The 19,182-nt window shown below is 32.5% G+C and overlaps 1 protein-coding gene across 3 annotated transcripts; it reads left to right on the top strand.

Annotated features, from left to right (window-relative positions):
• Window positions 1-8,827: 8,827 nt before the first annotated feature.
• Window positions 8,828-16,265, top strand: LOC133800794 (uncharacterized). 3 transcript variants are annotated; one of them, XM_062238870.1, is made up of 10 exons: window positions 9,036-9,089; window positions 10,719-10,787; window positions 11,060-11,143; window positions 11,280-11,406; window positions 11,739-11,864; window positions 13,051-13,133; window positions 13,271-13,346; window positions 13,631-13,816; window positions 15,405-15,533; window positions 15,852-16,265. In XM_062238870.1, the coding sequence occupies exons 4-10, from the start codon at window positions 11,386-11,388 to the stop codon at window positions 16,014-16,016; spliced, it is 786 nt and encodes a 261-aa protein (XP_062094854.1). In that variant the 5' UTR covers window positions 9,036-9,089; window positions 10,719-10,787; window positions 11,060-11,143; window positions 11,280-11,385; the 3' UTR covers window positions 16,017-16,265. The 3 variants fall into 3 exon arrangements, with proteins under 3 accessions (XP_062094850.1, XP_062094841.1, XP_062094854.1); XM_062238857.1 differs by lacking the exon at window positions 11,060-11,143 and having other exon boundaries at window positions 8,843-9,089; XM_062238866.1 differs by lacking the exons at window positions 11,060-11,143; window positions 11,280-11,406 and having other exon boundaries at window positions 8,828-9,089.
• Window positions 16,266-19,182: the final 2,917 nt, after the last annotated feature.

Raw genomic sequence — 19,182 nt, 5'->3', positions numbered from 1 at the left:
AGTACAAAATTTGATAAAGTGCTATCATGCACGACATCAACCTCATTATCATCATCGATACTTGGATGATCCCAGATCTTTCGATGATTGACTTCTTCTACTACCTTCCAATTTTTGTTTCTTGAAGGATCTTCCAAGTAGAAAACTTGTTTTGCTTGAGTGGCAAGAATAAACAGCTCATTCTTGTGCCATTTAGAATTAATCATGATACTAGTTATGTTATTCTTAGTCACATTTCGACCCTTGCTTGCATTAGTGTTGAACCATTTGCATCGAAACAATATTTTCGAATAACCATGGGAATAATATAACTCTACAATCTCCTCAAGTTGGCCATAGAAAGTGAAACCATCGGTTCCTGGCACTGAAACTCCACTATTTTGAGTGGTACGTCTTTCGTCGCGACTATGTACCAAAAACTTCACACTATTAACAATGCAAGCAGTGTAGGAGTATGCTTTTTGATTGGATCCATTTGCTAAAGGAAATAATTTATCAGTACACTCAGTTGATTGTACTTGTCACAAACGACCCATCTATAAAGTATGACACAAAAAAAGAAAACACAATAAGATGAGTATTAATCGATACAAATTTCGTAAGAATTCTATAGTTTCAATAATTTACCTCCAATTTAAACTCTAGGGAAATCTTTTTGAAAATTTATGTTTGAATTTTCTTGAAAGCATTCACTGTATAACAAAGGATTAAGGTAAGATAACAGTTTGCTATGAATTAAATTTAATGAATTCATATATGTGTTGAGCTACTTACTCCATATATGGTTGAATTTTAGGGCATTTGTTGAGTACAAACCACTTCGCTTCTTTTCGATGAAGATAGTCAAGGGATATGGTTTTCTTTTTGCTACTTGGATGACATTGTGATTCAAAAATTGACAACTATCTTTTAGGAATAAGAATATCCACATTTCTTTCCGGACGATTAAATTTAGTTTGTACGCCCTAAAGATATTGCGAACAAAAAGTCAAAGCTTCATTAGCAACATAACCCTCCACTATAGAACCTTCAGGGCGCGCCTTATTCCTAACATAATTTTTCAACTTCTTCATATTTTGCTCAAACGGATACATCCACCTTATGTAAACTGGTCCCCCGAGGATAGCTTCTTGCAGTAAATGAAGAATTAAATGAATCATTATGTCAAAAAAGGCTGGAGGAAAAATTAACTCCAACTTGCACAAAATTTGTATCACTTGATCTTCTGCATTCTCCATGTCTTTAACAACCAATGTACGAGCACAAATTTGCTTAAAGAAATTTCAAAGCTCAATGATTGTCTTTGAAATAGACTTATCCAAGTAGCCTCGAACTCTTACCAGCAACAAACATTGCATAAGAATGTAACAATCATGAGGTTTCAACCCAACAATGTTGCCATCATTGTCACTTACTTTCTTAGAGAAATTTGAACCGAAGCCATCAAGAAGTCTAACTCCTTTTACGAACTGACAAAAAAATTGTCTATCATCTGGTGTGAAAGAGTACATAGGATGTGGTTTGATCAACTTTGTACCATCTTCCTTGAGGTGCAACTCTTCTCAGATACCCTAATTCTTCAAGTCTACTTGTGCGTTGGTGGTGTCTTTAGATTTCTCATTCATAAGAAAAGTACCGAGTAAACTGTCGCAAACATTTTTCTCTACATGAATCACATCTAAATTGTGATTCAATTCAAGTTCGAACCAGTAATCAAGTTCAAAGAAAATACTCTTTTTACTCCAATTAAGCTCTTTTGGATCTCGCCTTCTTTTCACACCCTCGAAACTGACATGTTTACCCGGCAAACGATATGGAACATGTGCTGATTGTTCGAGTATGTCTTGACTACTGAATTTTCTTGGAGGACGTCCTTTTTCATAATTCCCATTAAACAAGTGACTCTTCCTCCACTTATGCGTAGAAGATAAGAATCTTCTATGACCAACATAAGTCGTCTTCCCAATTACCCGACATAAAGGAGTGTCTTCGTTGTATGAAGGACATGCCTTATATCCTTGGCCACTCCAACCAGACAAACTACTACGGGCTAGAAAATCATTGATAGTCCATAATAGTGTTGCACGCATTCTGAATACACTGTTCATTGTAGCATCTCTGGTTGGAACTCCTTCATCCCACAACTCCTTCAATTCGTCTACCACAGGCCTCAAAAAAATATCCATGTCCTTCCCAGGTGATTTCGGACTGGGAATCAATAAGGTCAGCATGAATGATAACTCTTTCATGCACAACCAAGGAGGCATATTGTACGTGCTGAATATTATCGGCCATATGATGTAAGATAGACTCATGTTACCAAATGGATTAAGACCATCAGCAACCAAACCCAATCGAGCATTTCGAATGTTTCCAAGCACCCCCATTAAATGTTTGGGTTCTTTGGAAAAATCGAGATATCTGGAATCAAATGTTTCCAAGCACCCCCATCAACAAGATGGTGCATCACACCATCTTCTTTCGATCATCCCATACTATGCCAGGTCATATCATTTGTTGTATGCCTTGAACCATAAAGACGCTTCAGCCTAGGAGTCAAAGGAAAGTGCCACAACACTTTGTGGGCGACTTTTTTTCCCCTTTGTGTCTTTTCCAACCCATCGACTCTCACCACATACAGGACAACTCTGTTTTTGGGAATTCTTTTTCCATAAAAAATAACAATCGTACTTGCAAGCATGAATTGATTGATAACTTAACCCTAACTTCCTCATTTTTTTTCTTAGACTCATAGAATGAAGCCGAAATCTTATTCTCCTTCGGGAATGCAAATTTCATAAATCTCAAAAGTTTATCAAAGGAATTATTATCCATTTATTCATAACCTTCATGTGCATCATCTTCGCCAAGAAGTTCAAGGAAGACAACCAAGTACAACCAGGGTATAACTTAACTTCAACCGCTTGAAACAGGTCATCAAATTGATTCTCCGCACTGTTGCCACAACCATTTGAAATTCCTTCATTTACGCCTTCTTCATTAATGTCTTGTTCACCAATAACATCATTGATGATGTCAATCATCTCATCAATCACTGGAGCCCCGTCGTCCACTATTGGAGGCATATCAACTTCACCGAGGTAGGTCCACTACACGTATCGCTGCAGAAACCCATATCTGTGTATGTGAGCCTCCACCACATCCAGGATCTGATTCAACATATTGACACACTGAACACATGGGCATCTGACTTCTCCTGAAGCATTCACATGATTCTTGCCCATTTGTATAAATGCTTGAAGACCATTCCAAAACTCATCCAAGTTACGTCGTCTATTAGTTATCCAACTCTTATCAATCGTCATAACTGATTCAAGTGGAAAATAAATTATCATAATGTGATAATCATAAAAAAGTACCTTTATTTGCTAATAATTTTTTTATCACCAAAACACTAATTTTTCAAGTAAATTGTGAAATCTTATGAATATATATTATCAAATTTTATGAATATATTTATTGTTAGTTATGAATGTATTATAAAGTTTCATTGTATAATCAAATATATAATTATAATTATTATTATGTTATTTAATAATTATCAAATTCTTAATATAATTTTCACTTTTTATTTAAAAAAATAGTAATAAAGTTTTATTATTTTAGAAATATTATTTTAATCTTAAATTAATTTTAAGAATAAAATTAACTTAATTACCTATTTTATCTACATATATTATCAAATTTTATGAATATTGTTGACCACGATTTTGGCCAACGACGAGTAGACGTCAAAACTGCAATAAACCTTCAAGAGAAAAATACGACACAAATAATTTTATAGTGGTTCAGCCCTAATTTATTGGTAATAGCCTAATCCACTTGGAGTTATGATATATATATATATCCTATACTTAAGATCAAATGAACTTGAGTCAACTGAGTTTCTTAAGTGTAAGTAGAAAAATACAGAGTTTCTCTCTCTAAACTCTCTCAGAAAATGCCCCAAGTAACAGTCCCAAAGTCTCCAAACTAGAGAGTTTTTCTCAGTCTCCAAAGATCCCCAAAATGATGCCATGAGCCATTTATTTATAGGCTCATGGATCGTACATCAGATATTCCCTTTGACCGGGTCATTTCTGTTACTCTCACAATATTTAATTAATAATAACATTTAAAATACAACAATATGCGACTTCTTTGGGATAAACTGAGAGATTCCCGCGTAGGTACAACTAATTCTAGCCGAAGCCGTTACTGGAACTTCGCTTGCATAACGATGATCTGTCTAGTCAGGCAACTTCACTCCTTGAAGAAAGACTGGTCGGCCAAATACTTCACTAGTCGGCCATGCACTCCACCGGTCGCCCAAACACCTAACTGGTCGGCCATGCACTCCACCGGTCAGCCAAACACCTCACTGGTCGCCCATGCACTCCACCAGTCGCCCAAATACTTCACTGGTTGGCCATGCACTCCACCAGTCGGCCAAACACCTAATTGGTCAGCCATGCACTCCACTGGTCACCCAAATACTTCACTGGTCGGTCATGCACTCCACCGGTCGGCCAAACACCTCACTGGTCGCCCATGCACTCCACCGGTCGACCAAATACTTCACCGGTTGGCCATGCACTCCACTAGTCGGGCAAACACCTAACTGGTCGGCCAAACACTTAACTGGTCGGGCAAGACAGGTGACTGGTCTGTCAAAAATCTTCACCGGTCGGACATAAATTCTATTAGATCGGTCAGATCACTTTATCACAACTCCGAAGAGCCAACACATTTATTGACTATTAATGTGCCATTTTACAGACCATGCATTGCCACTTGTCACTTCTGATTGCCACGTCATCAAACTGAAATTATGGGGATAACAAATATATTATAAAATTAATTAAATAAACAAATATTTAATTATAAATTTATTAAATTATCATTAAAAATTATTATTTTAATTTATACTTTATAATTTTTTAATTAATTTTTATTAATTGCTTTAAAATTTATTAATTAAAAATTTTAATCACACTAATTTTAAAACTATTTTGTAATATTTAGTTTTTCTAAATCTATAAAAATTTCGGCAGCATAACAGCTGTAAAAATTTTAAATTTACTTAAAAACATATAAACCAGTCCCAGAACATACATAAAATTTAATACAATCATTTGAATTCACAAATAAACAACAAAAACATATCATAAACATATTCCCAAATCAACATATTATTTATCTTACCTAACATATATATAATTCGAAACACAAATTTTATTTAACCTAACATATATACAATTGAAAAAAAAAATTAATCGAACCTAACAATTTTTCATAATTTAATATCAAATTAACTACAAAATTAACAAACATAAAAATTTAATTTAAAAACTATTTATGTATACAAATTAACTATCATTATTTATCAATACACTAACAATCACAAAACAAAACAAAACAAAACAAAACAAAAAATATTAAAAATTAGAAACAATACCCAAAAGCTAGAGATTATATCCAAAGACTCCAATGCAATATGAAAAAACAAAAAAATAACAAAAAATTTAACAAAGATTTATTAATTAATATACTAATCAATCACAAAACAAAATAAAAATAAAATTACGAACAATACCCAAAGGCTCGGGATGATATCAATGAATTTGGCAAAGGCTTGGGATGCTCCAATACAATCTGAAAAAAAAATCAATAAAAAGTTTAACAAACCCATTATAATAACATACAAAATACACACAAATAATCATAAAAAAAACTAAATTTAAATGAAATAACTACATTATTGGGTATAAAGGAACTAACCTTAACAATGGAGGGCCAAAAATGGCGTCGAAACTCTTTGGGCGGCGGAGAACACACAAAGAAATATCTCTGTGTGTTGGAGGAAAATGAAGAAGAAAGGTTCTGCCTGGGGGGTTATATCGTTGTGACCTATAGTGACGTCGTTATAGGTAATAAACAGTTGTCACTGATATCAAATGCAATGTTTCACTCAAACGGTGAGACCTTACAGCGACGACATGTCGTCGATGTAGGATAGTGAATAGTACACGAATCCTCTCGTGTGCTACGCGTCTACCCATGTCGTTGCTATAAGCAGTGAAATTTGACTTAAATTTTTTGGCGGTTCACTTTCCCATGTTAGGACCCTATTGTGATGACATGTCGTCGCGATAGAGTACAAAATAACTGACCAATGGATTAAATTAGACTTTATAACTCTTGGTAGTTAAGTTCTCTCCCTATCCTACAGTGATGGCATGTTGTCGCGATAAAGTACAAAATAACTGACCAGTTGATTAAATTAGACTCTATAGCGATGACATGTTGTCGCTATAGGGAGTGAAAATAGGCAACCAATTCTTGGCGGTTAAGTTCTCTCCCTATCCTACAGCGACGACATGTCGTCGCTCTAGAATAATATATTCCCCTCCTTTTTCTCCACGATGACTCTACAGCGACGACAAGTCGTCGCTATAGGGGGTGCAAAATAGGCAACCAACTCTGGGCGGTTGAGTTCCCTCCCCATCTTGTCGTCGCTATACACAAATATATTTCCTTATTTTTTTTGACGAAGACCCTATAGCGACGACAAGTCGTCACAGTAGAGTCAGTTCTCGCCTCTTGTTCCCTCTAAAGTCCTGGTACCCTCATGTCGTCGATGTAGGGTATCAGGAATTTGGAGGACCTAACCGTGTGTTGTTGACGACCCTACAGCGACGAGTCGTCGCTATAGCTTATTTTTTAATAAATAAAAAAAAATTCGTGAATTTCGACTACATACAGCAATAAATCCAAGTCGTCACAATAGATTTCATCACTGTAGAATCTTTTTCTTGTAGTGTCAAGAAGTGATTTAGTCAAGGATAGAGGATAATGAAGCTCGAGGGCTTTGTTGCTGTTGCAGAAGTTGTCATGGTGGCCAAAAGAGGGAAAATACGCGCTCTCAAACCTTGTTGACTTAATAGGACACCACTAAAAGTTTGGAATATATATTAAATAAATGGGTATAAAAAGAGGAAATTACATTTTATATGAGAATTTTAATAGAGTGTGCAAAAATATGACTTTCTTTCAAAAAAAAGTTAATCTATGACTTTTTCTAAGAATTTTCACTTTTATGGATTTATTTTCCCATATTTTTGTATAAAAGTTGGTTTATGCCATAGTTTTACTCTTAACCAAGTTTTATTAATTTGGAAGGGTATGTTTGTAATTTAATTATTATTTTTTTAGCTTATTTGTTTTTCTATATTGTTTTTATATTACTAATTTTATATTAATTATAAACATTTTTTTCCTGTTTTTTTTTAGATTATACGTTTCTTTTTTCAAATACTGGGTAAGATAACCAGTTACTTGATTGATCTTTGACAGTTATGTAAAAAAAAATCCTAGAGCTAGGTTAAATAATATGTATCAGGAGGGGTAACCAGTTATCTTGAGATGAGTAATTTTCTGCCATAAGAAGGGTAACCAATTATCATAAGAGAGGTGATGAGTTACTCATATTAAATATGAAAAGAAACATCAAATTTGAAGGAAAAAGAGGAAGAACACTTCATTAAAAATGAATAAGAAGTAACTATGATTTTAATAACATAGGTAATCAGTTACCATAAAGAACCCATAAATATACACACACCAGAACGTGAAGGTAACCAGTTACCCCCAGAAATATACACATAAAGAACGTGAAGGTAACCAGTTACTCATTCACGTTCTCATATTTTTATTAGTTTTCTTTCCAAATTTTGGTATTCCTATAAGTGTTACAGTAAAAAAAAAATGTTGAAATAGTTGATTTGATTTTTTTACATATAGTGGGAAAAACTATAAAAAAAATTACAATAATATAAAAGATAATAGATAAAAAAAATAGTAAAATAATTATGTAATGTTAAAATATATGTGTGAAAAAAATAAAAAAAATGGAACGAGAAAAGAATAAGTACAAAAATAAAAAAAAAACAAAAGAAATGATGAAGAAAAAAAATAGATGAATAAATAAAAATGATAAGAAGAAAATATGAATGAAAAAATTGGTAGAAAAAAATGAAAAAAAAATGGAAGAAGAAAAAAAGAAAGAAAAAAAAAGCTAAAATGTGTGGAAAAAAAATAGAAAGAGAAAATAATAAATACAAAAATGAAGAAAAAATAGAAGGAAAAAAATGAAAAAAAAAAAGGAAAAAAAACTGAAAAAATATGAAAAAAAAACAAAATAATACAAATGAAAGAAAAAAAAAATAGATAAATGAATAAAAATAAAAAGAAGAAGGAGAATGGAAAAATTGAAAGAAAAAAAAATGAAGGAAAAAATTAGTAGAAAAAAAATGAAAAAATTAAAAAAAATAAGTAAGAAAAAAAGGAAAGAAAAAATAATCAAAAAATAAAAGAAAAAAATTAAAAATTAAAAAAAGTAAAATAAAATTACCTTCAAAATCAAAGAAAACATAACTATGATAAAAAATGTGGCATTTTCATATTTTAGTTAGCTACTAATTGTGTTTCCCATGCTTTAATTTTTTCTTTAATAAATTTTCCCATATAAATTAAGAAAAAAAAATTCCCACATTTTTGTATTGATAGTATAAAAGTTATATTTTTTGAAAAATTTCCATATAAAAATAGTTAGTTTGTAAATTAAAAAATTGATTATATTTTGTAAATAAAATCTAAAATAGGTCCCCACAAAAAAAAATAAATCTAAAATAGGTTGTGAGGTGTAAATTTTCCAAAATTTTAAGGATAGATATGTAAATTTATTCATAAAAATGCGACTTGGGCTAAACGGGCCGAAGAATGGGGTGTATAAAAGGAAACATCGTCAAGTGACCCGATCCAATCCATATCCAACACTGAAGAACAGAAGAATCAATAAAACGAAACGAAGTGGGAAGAGCTTGCCATTTGGGTTTCCATTCTACTTTTCTATATTCTCAAAAACCCAAATCTTGAATCCTTTCTTCATCCGAAATATCTGAAGAAATTTTGAGAAAAAAATTTAGTAGTCTAAGTAAAAGAAAATGGAAGAAGGAGAAGAGGGAGAAGAGGTAAGCATAGAAGAGCTCGCCTCCAATCTCTCCACCTATAAAGAACAGCTTCTCCAGGTACACGATATCATCTTCCTTCTTCTCTTCATTTTACATGTATCTATCTATATCTATATATCTGTATATATGTGTGTTATCGTCAGATGTAAAAATCTTTGCTGTTTAGGTTTATGTCTTACTGGTTCGACTACTTCAGATAGGGTTACTTCATAACGTCTCTCTCTCTCTATGCGTGTGTGTGTGTGTGTTTGTTTGTTTGTAACATAATCAGATTCTCATTATTGTGAAACCCTTTTCTGTAAATTTTCATTAGAGTGAAGTTTTAGAGCCGCTAAATTCTGATAGTTGAACAGATAGTCCAATGTAAAGTATGGAGTTTTATCGCCAAAGCCGTCTTATGATTTATTTATTGGGGTGGGGTTTATGAAGGTGAAGCCTTAAGGATGATTTGCGCTCCTTTCGTTCTGAACTTTTGAGTTATCTTATTCTTACCTGACTCTTAAGACTTTGGTAGATATTTAATTATTTGAATGTGATAAAATGGTTCGGCATATATTTTTAGTAAAATTGTCAAGTCATGGATGGAGGTAATCTGTTTAGCACAAGCACGCTTGGAATTGAACTAAACTAAGAGTTTGTTGGTGTGACGGAGCAGAGGAAGGAAGGAGGGAGGGATAGGTGGATTTGGAGGGATTTTTTGGGGTAGGGTGCTGATTTTTGGATGGAAGATATTATGGGTGATTTCGATCTGCAATTCAAACTAATTTTGAAGTGATTGCCATGTCCAAAAATTCTCCCATTTCCTTCTGCTTCTCCCTCCTACAAAACAAAGAGAGAGTTTAGGTGCTTTTGGTTGGGAGTAATGATAAATTTGGAATTTGAATAAGAATAAGAGCGAGATACAACATAATTTAATGATTAAGAAAATAATTAAAACAAATTATTATATATTAGAGTAGTCTTTCTTTCCATTTTTTTTTTGAGGAATAGTCATTCCGTCTAAATAGTCGAAAAGTTGAATCCTTTAATATTTAAAAAGAAAGAAAAAGAAAGAATGAAAAAAGTCCATTCCTTTCCCCCAACCAAACATGAACTAAATCTTCTCTCATTTTCCCGACTTCCTTCCTGTATTTTTCTTGCCTAGGTAATTTACACCACCTTCTTATTTACCTTCCCCTTTACCAAACATAGCCCGGGTCTATTTAGCTTTTGGCTTTTGATAAGAAAAGCAGAAATTCACTGAACTCTCATAGCTTTTTGTGAAAGTGATTACTAAGAATAGCTCGACTCTTCCATTTTCTTTTCTGGTTGAATTAATGTATATATAATTAAGCCAAAGTGGTCTGCTGCTAGGTGGCATTATCAACAATCTAGCAACAATAACATTAGTTTATGCTGTTTTCATGGATATGCACTCAAGTTATTCAAGAATCCTGTATTGAAAACTAAATTTTTGTACTTGGATATTTTGGTTTGAAATGATACAGAGACTTGTTTGTTGGTTGGTTTTTCATTTATTTCTATGTTGCTTTGTCCTTTGCTATCAATAAAAGGAAATTCCCTAAATAAAATTTGTACAGCTATACCTAGGTCACTACTCCCTACCCACTACATTTACAGTTCTACATCTTGCCTATGGGATTGTGCATAACATATCTGTCACTGATTTCTTGTTCTGTCAATCAGGTCAAGCAGCTCCTGGCTGATGATCCTGGAAACTCAGAATATGCTGACATGGAAAGGGAGCTCAATGAGGTAATTTTGTTTGGGACTTTTATTTTCTTGTATGTGTTGTTGAATATCCAGTTACACTTTTCAGTCAAATAATGGGTTTCTGTTGTGTACTTGTGTTATTTTCTTGAGTTAATGTCTCAATTTGAGTGGTTATTATGTGATAGAACTACATCAGCACCTTCTGTAGTGTCATATAGACCAGTGATTGTGAAGAAAATTGTAGATATTCTTGTTTTGGTTGTCTAGATTAGTGCAATTACCATTCTTCTTCTATTTCCTCCTCTCTTTTGAAGGCACCAAAATGTTGCTCATCAAGCAACATCAGTTAACTGCTAATGGCTACCTTGGAAGTTTATTGTCATTACAGGGCTGTTAAGGTGAGGATGGCTTTATATTAACTAAAGTTCATACACTCCAGAAATGAGAACACTTTGGAGAAAAGAATACTGGATCTAAATGTAGAATTAGAACTTCATCAAGATGCACATCACTTCTATCTTGATTCCTGTGCAGGTGTGCTGTGTGTCGTGATGGCCAGCCCGCTCTCTCTCTCTCTCTCACACAGTCACTGATTTTGGATGTTCACAATCAGATTCTATGTTCAAATCATGACGATGATATGCTCTGCACAATGTTATGCGTGTAGTAGCTAGCTCTTTCTTTGCTTTGTTTGGGGAGATTCTTTGTTCTGTTTTTGTTTTGTGTATTATTTCTTTTTTTGCAGAGATGAAGACTTTTCTTGTTTCTTAAAAAAACTGTTAGATACGCTCTTCATGCTTTGGTAATCATATGCTTACTATAATTATTATTCCTTCTTGAGGCTAGCTCAAGTAGTTGGGTGGGTAAGCTGAGTGATCTGCTGTTTAAGTTCCTGTCTGTATCTTATCAAAAATAGAAAAAGAAAAAAAAAGTTCATATGTTTGCTATTCAGTCGATGAAATTTATGCTTGCACTAAAGTTCTAAGATTGCAGGTAATTGCCTTAACGGAGGAACTACTGGAAACTGCAAAGAAAAATGAGAATTCTGGATCCAATATTGGGACTGGGACAAGTGCTGATACATCTCCTGGTTTGCCACAATATAATTGGAATGACAAGGTATGACAAATTAAGGCTGGTTTGTTCCCTCTATTTTTGTGTCTTGTGTTTCTTATATAAACACACACACACACACTAGTGGTGAAGCACATACAAGGTTTGTGCTGCTACCATTTTTTTTAATGACGGAAAATGAAAACTAAAAAGGAATTTCATTTATTTCTATTCTAGTAATTATAATTAAATAAACCAAAAGGATAAATAAATTAGAAAATTGAATAATAATAATGAAACACTTGAGAAAAAAATGGATAACATTTTTATTGTTATCACATTATATATAATTCATAAATCATAAAGCCACATTTGTTTCTACAAATCGAAAAGATAAATAAATTAGAAAATTAGGAAATAGAGAAAATAAAAATTGAAAAATTACTGTCTTAAAAAATGTAATATCATTAGGCTCTATCATTGAATATATATATAATTTTATTGTAAATAATGATGAAACACTTGATTTTTACTGTTATTATATTGTATATAATTCATAAAGGCACATTTGCTTCTACTGTAAATTAAATCGAAAGAGAATAATAAATTAGAAAATTAGGAAGTATTAAAAAAAATAGCAAAAAAACTGTTAAAAATAATGTAATTTTATTAGGCCCTATCAATAGATATTTATATTACTTTTTGGAAATAATAATGAAACACTTGAGAAAAAAAAATGGAAAACACTTTTATCGTTATTATTATATATAATTTATGAAGCCATGTTTGCTTCTTCTATAAATGGAAATCAGCAGTGTTTGTAAATAAAAGACAAGAGAAAGTGATATGGGTGAATGTAAGTATCTACAAGTAAAAGATAAAAGAGAAAAAGGACAAAGTTGGCAATAATTGGAATGGTTAGACGAATTTCAGACAAAGGATGTATAGCCACTTAGTATATAGCCACAGCCACTTAGTATATAGTACAAAGGATATATATATATATATTTAGTGGAAGGGATGGAGGGAGGGAGGGAGGGACGGACAAATGGTGTTCATCAACATACATACATATAATTGAATTTTCCGTTGTTTGTCTTCAAATCATTATACCTTTTATTTTAAACATCTAAAATATATATTGCGTGGCATTGTTTTCCTCTGATTTTGTGTCTGCAAATGTGTGCTATTGTTGAAGCTATCTCTTATCTTTGGTTCTGACATCGTGTACTTTTACTGATTTCAAATGTAGGATTCCTTGAGCATTTCTGACCATCAAGAGAAGTTTCCTGTTGGCACAAAGGTGCAAGCTGTTTGGAGTGAAGATGGGGAATGGTATGTGATTAAAAGTTGTATATCTAGACGTGAACCAATTTATATTTATATTCTCACATTAGTTATACCCTCTCTGTCTCCCCTTGTATGTATAGATATATGTATTTTTAAGTCTGTTTAATTAGTTGAATGGTCAGGTATGATGCAACAATCGAGGCTCATACTTCAATTGGGTATTACGTCTCTTATGTTGAATGGGGCAATAAAGAAGAGGTATGAGTTTTCTGTAAACATGCCATTAAGTCATTATCTCACTACTTTTAACTCTTTTCTGAGCTCTTCTTCTAGGATGCATGTAATGTCATATATCCTACCCTAAGATGATGAAATTATTAAGCCTTGTTAATGAGTTTGTTGGTTCCCTATGGTTTAGTAATTATCTTCTGGTCTTCATTAGTCTCTCTCTCTCTCTTTCATCCTTATGCTGTTTGTTCATTTATCACTGTGGAGTAGAATATCAGCTGAGAGTAATACTAATGATTGTTTTTATAATCCAGGTGGATCCTGATAATATAAGGCCAATTCAAGAAGGCGCTGTGAATGCATTGTTGGAAGCAGAGAAGGTTGCTGAAGCTACAAAGCAAGCTATTAAAAGGAAAATTGCTCAAGCTGCTTCTGTTGACTTCCAATCTCGAACCTTGCCAGCAAAACTTCGTATAGAACCTGATGATCCTGAGGATGTGGTAAGCTATCTTTTTTTTCCCCTTTGAAGCAAACCCTCAAGCTTGTGTTAATTAGAGAAGAATTACAAGCACAAGTAGGAAAAGATCCTACAAGAAAAGACAGAGCAAAATTACAAGAAATTATGCTAATCTCTACTTAGATAAGTGAAAAATACATCTTCAAACTCCTTGACATTAACCAGCCAAATTGCCACTCAAAATTTGATACTATCCCAAAGCTGATCTTTGTTGACTTTGACTCCTTTGAAGATTCTCTTTTTTCTTTGCAACTAAGTTGGCATCACCCTCATGCTCCATAACAACGCTTTGTTACCAATACAATGGTAATTAAGGAGGTCTTTACTATTCTTTGGTAAGCCCCACAGAATGTTACATTCCTTCAAGAGTCTGAACCATAATTTAAGAACAATGGAATATTGTAGAAATATGTGATTTTTGTCTTCCCTGCACATAACACACTATGCTGGAGAAAGCACATTGTAGGGTCCCTTTTTCTGAAGAGGCATGAATATTAGCCAAGTAAACACTGTCACTTTAGGAGGCATAGGGCTTTTCCATATCTTTACCCAAGGGAAGTCTCCATAATACGCATCTCCCACTTTCATGTTAAAAGTCAATTTTCAAGAAAAGCTTACGGGGATCACCCATCCATATTCTTCTATCCTCCAAAAACTAACATAACTTGAAACAAATGTCTAGGAAACAATTTGATCAAATTGAATTCTAAGTGTAGGAAACAAATGCAAAGATTGCCTCTCAGCCACAGGGCATCCAGGTGGTTAAGCAATTATTTTGTATTTATAAGAAACCAAGAAGCTTTACTCAACAGGGGTAACTCAAATGGTAAGGTATGTGGTTTGTTCGGTCAGTTGTTCGAGTTCTGTCTGGACACCTACATAACTATTACCTAAGTTTCTTTGTCCCTAAAAGCTGTAGACTTAGGTGGGGAGTCTAGTTTATAGAGAAAAAAATAAAAAGAAATCAAGAAGCTTTACTGGAGGAAAGAAGTTACCATTTTCTTACCTAAAGGTCTGGTCTGGCTTTAACCTTGTCAACGTGAGGGGAGGATGGAGGGGATTTAAATGATTACCGAGTCCCATTATCATATGACAATCCTACATAATTTTGGGGGGGGGATTAAATGACAAATGAGTCCTTATTATTAATAAGAATTGAACTTTAAATTTGGGAAAAGTTTGGAGTATCAATATAACAACTAAAATATATGAAGACATGTAAATTTGATTGAAAAAAATCTTGAAGGCCTTTATGCAAGAATATGTACAACTTAAGGCATATAGGATTTTCACATTTTTATTGTTTTCTGTCCTGGAGGGTGGTTTTTTTTTCAATCTTTTGATTATATTTTCAGAGAGCTTATCAATAAGATTTTCCAAAACATTGTAGAGAAGTCCCTGATTCATATCTTAGATAAATAAATAAATTTATAAAGGGAAACATGGACTAGAAATTAATGACTGAACTTTACAGCATATACAAACTCCATCACTTGGTAATTGCATCGATGCTGAGAGTTATCTATTATAAGGTGCTGCTGTTTTATATTTCTCTAAATTGCTATCTGCAGAAAGCTACCAAGCGAAAGAAGATACACGCGTTCAAATCAAAGATGAGGTTTGAGCAGCTTGAAGTTACACAAAATAAGCGCCAAAATGCTTGGCAGCAATTCCAGACGACAAAAGGCAAGACTAAGAAGGTATGCTTTGAGATTCTTGTATGTAAACGCAGTTGCAATATTGATTGAACCACTGTTATAAGAGTGGTATCAATTGTTCAATTTGTCGTTGTTTATTTTGTTCTTTGTACAGTTTTTGCCTTTCCTTGGACTGACAACAGAAGCAATCTAAAATCCATTGCACATATTAGTCTGATTATGTTGTTAAATCCAGATGGGTTTTCCAATGATGATTTATTGATCTACTTTATTTTGACACTGAACAAGAATATTAAGATTGGATGGGATTGGCGCTTACATTTTCCCTGATGAATTATTATTGTTATTGCACATTTTCAGGTTGGTTTCTTCTCAGGACGCAAGCGAGAGAGCATCTTTAAGTCTCCTGATGATCCTTTTGGTAAGGTCGGTGTGACTGGAAGCGGGAAGGGTTTGACGGACTTTCAGAAGAGAGAAAAGCACTTGCACCTTAAGGGGGGAACCGCTGAGACGGATGAGCAGTAGTAGGCTTAGTTTAACATAGCATATTATATGTCATTTTCTGTATTTAACATACATTAAATGGTTTACTCTTGCTAATGCAAAATGCACGTGCACGCATAGGTCTGTGCGACTTTTTGTTGTTGAAATATTTTACCATTTTTTTCCTCTTGTTTCATTGTTCCTTCTTTTCCAAGAAGAGCCCCAAAGAGATGTGACTTCCTAAATTCTTATTTTTTCTTATTTTTTATTCAATTTTTATTATATTTTCAAGTGATGATGTGACACTCTATAATTGTTTTTAAATTACTGTATCTATTTTCTTACTTTTTCTAAAAAAAATATATATATTTTTAATTAATAGTGATTAACTTTATTTTATTTTAGTTTATAAATATTAATCTATATATAATGATTAAGTAATTAATTAATTTAAATGAGAGATAAATAAGTGTCTTTTTAAATTTAAGATGTTTAAAAAAAATATTATCAATAAAATGAAACGTGCACGCATATATAAATATATAATAAAATATATATTGTTATTTTTAACATCTTGACAATACGAGGTTCAATATTTTTAATAATTTATTTTATTATTTAAAAAATAAAGGGTTTAAATAAGTAATCGACCAAAATACTTAAATAACCTATTTATATATTTATATTTTTAACATTTTGACAAAACAAAATGTTTAAAATTTAATTTTATAAAATAAAGAGTGCAAACGAGTAATCGGCTAAAATAGAAGGTTCAAAATGGTTTGAACCCTTGCACAAAATATGTTATATATATAATTTACTTTTTATAAGGAATCTTTAACAAGGTTAATTTTTTTAAAATAAATGGTCAAACGAGTAATCGGTCAAAATAGAGTGTTTAAATAATCTATCAATCTATTCTTATTTTTAACTTTTTGATAAAACACGAGGTCTAAAATTATCGGCTAAAATAACCCTTACACAAAACATACATCTTTATACATAATTTAGACTTTTTTTTATAAAAAAAACATGCAAAGTACGCGTACAACAAGTTGTTTGAACTTTGTTTTCGCTACTTCAATTATTCGTTATACAATGAACACCATTATAAAAAAAATTAGAATCAAGTCGCGCCCATATGTCCATATAAGGAAAATGTTGTACAGGTAGGGTGAAAATGACTCACTACCACACAATCTCCCAAAAAAAACTACGCGAAGCGCAATTATATTTTATAGTTTATTGATAAGATTGGGTGAGAGGGTTTCATTGTTTCATTGCTCCAAGTTTTTTTTAGTATTTAAGGGTACATTTGACTTTGTTCTATACATATGTTTGCCAAAGTTGTCTTAAGTATAATAATGGAAAAGTAATGTTTGTTGTTAATAAAATACAAAATGGTGTTTCACCAATAAATTAAAAAAATAATTAGAATAAAAATTAAATAGAAAAATAAATATATTTATAAAGAAAAAAAAAAAAATTGAGGGAAATTGAATAGAAATTTCACAAGGCAAAATTAATGGTGAAAATAATGTGAGAAATTGGAAATAGGGAACTAATAACAGAGGGAATGATAATAGGGAGAATCTCTAGTACGAGTGGGCATTCGATCCAATCCAACATTTTTGTACCAATCCAATTAAGCATCAAAATCCAATCCATTCCAATCAAATTAGTAATTGGATTTGTTCGATTTTTTAATTGGATTTCGAGTTGAAACTTGATTTTTTTCTTTTCGAAATTAAGTTGTAACTTGATTTTTAATATTAACTTAAAAAAAATACAAAAAAAATCATTTAAAAACTAAAGAACGCCATTCATTTAGGTTCAAACTACATAAAGTTATCAACCTTACAAGTTTGATCAAACTAAAGTCTTTAAGTAATATTGAAAATGAGAGAGAAAGAGGAGAATAGATGCATATTTTTAATGTTTTCTCCTCTAATTAGGTGTGGAAGTGTATAGATGAAGTTTAATAGTTAGCCAATAATAATGTATTAAAGAAATATAAATATATTTTTCATATATTTAAAGTAATGTAAATAATTAAATATTTTTTAATATATATTATATGTGATTGGATTGGATTGGTTTTTAATTGGATTTTGGGAGTGTCATCCGCTATCCGATCTAATCCAATTATTCAAATCCAATCCAATCCAATTGTAATTGGGTTGGATTGGATTGGTTCAGTAAAATTGGATTAGTTTGGATGTTGCCCACTCCTAATCTCTGGTACATTAATATTTTTTTTGCTATACTTGAACCTCACAATTGTTTTTGTGCATGGATGGTTAGAATTTTAATTTTTTTTGATGACGATGATGTACATTGTCAAAATTGTGGGAAATTTTGAATAATTTATATTGTCGAAAACATGATTCAAAATAGGTCGTTTCAAAAACTAATTATGTACAAGAGATTTCTCAAGTGATAACAGGAAGAATCTTTGGTACATCATTAGTCTTTTGGGCAAAGTTGTTATATCAAATATTTCTTGTCTAATTAAATATTCTTGTCATTATTAATCTTGTAATACTGAATTTTAGAATAATGACGTGGTGGATGGCAGGACAAAGAACGTGTCAAAAAGGTACAATTCAGGCCTAACCAAGAGAGGACCTTGCTAAGTCCAGTGAAGGTGGTCCTAGCCCACTTCAACGTACTTGTTCACTTTGGGCAACAACAAGGTCGTATACTTTGACTAAGTCCCAATCGACTGAGACCACTTCGCTTACTTTACTCATGTTGCCACGTTCCTTTTCGAAAAGGTGGTCATCACTTGTGCCCCCCCCTCCGCCGCCCTTTCAATGCTCAAGAGGAGCGTCGACCACTTCTCTTGTGCAAGTAAATAATACAAATGAATTGTATTACTCTATTTGGTGGACTTGAGACATGACTACAACTTTCGAGAATTAGTCATCCTGGAAAACTACTTTCTATCGTCAACTATTCGTGTCTTTTCCACTACAAATACTGCAATGTAAATGATGGAATTGTTAGATTGTTCATACTCCAGACCCTAGTATTTACTTTCATTAAAAAGTTTAAGTTCGTACATGGGATTCCTAAATAAATATTTAAGAAGTTATTTACAACTCAAAAGGTGAATACAAAACATGCCCGCCTAAACGGCAAAATTAGAGTTTGATCCTAGATCCTCTTTGAATCTTCAGCTGTGGCGGCCGAGCAGGCTATATAT

The sequence above is a fragment of the Humulus lupulus genome, chromosome 1, assembly GCF_963169125.1.
Source record: "Humulus lupulus chromosome 1, drHumLupu1.1, whole genome shotgun sequence".
Lineage (NCBI taxonomy): Eukaryota > Viridiplantae > Streptophyta > Magnoliopsida > Rosales > Cannabaceae > Humulus > Humulus lupulus.
Note: the sequence above shows the minus strand (reverse complement) of the source record. Positions and strands in the feature narration are given on the sequence as shown.

Excerpts from the sequence above, each read along its gene's own strand:
- LOC133800794 (XM_062238857.1), top strand. The coding sequence starts at position 10,738 with ATGATCCTGGAAACTCAGAATATGCTGACATGGAAAGGGAGCTCAATG. Across the intron at positions 11,865-13,050 it reads AATATAATTGGAATGACAAG|GATTCCTTGAGCATTTCTGA; the intron begins GTATGACAAATT and ends TTTCAAATGTAG. Across the intron at positions 13,817-15,404 it reads CTGATGATCCTGAGGATGTG|AAAGCTACCAAGCGAAAGAA; the intron begins GTAAGCTATCTT and ends TGCTATCTGCAG.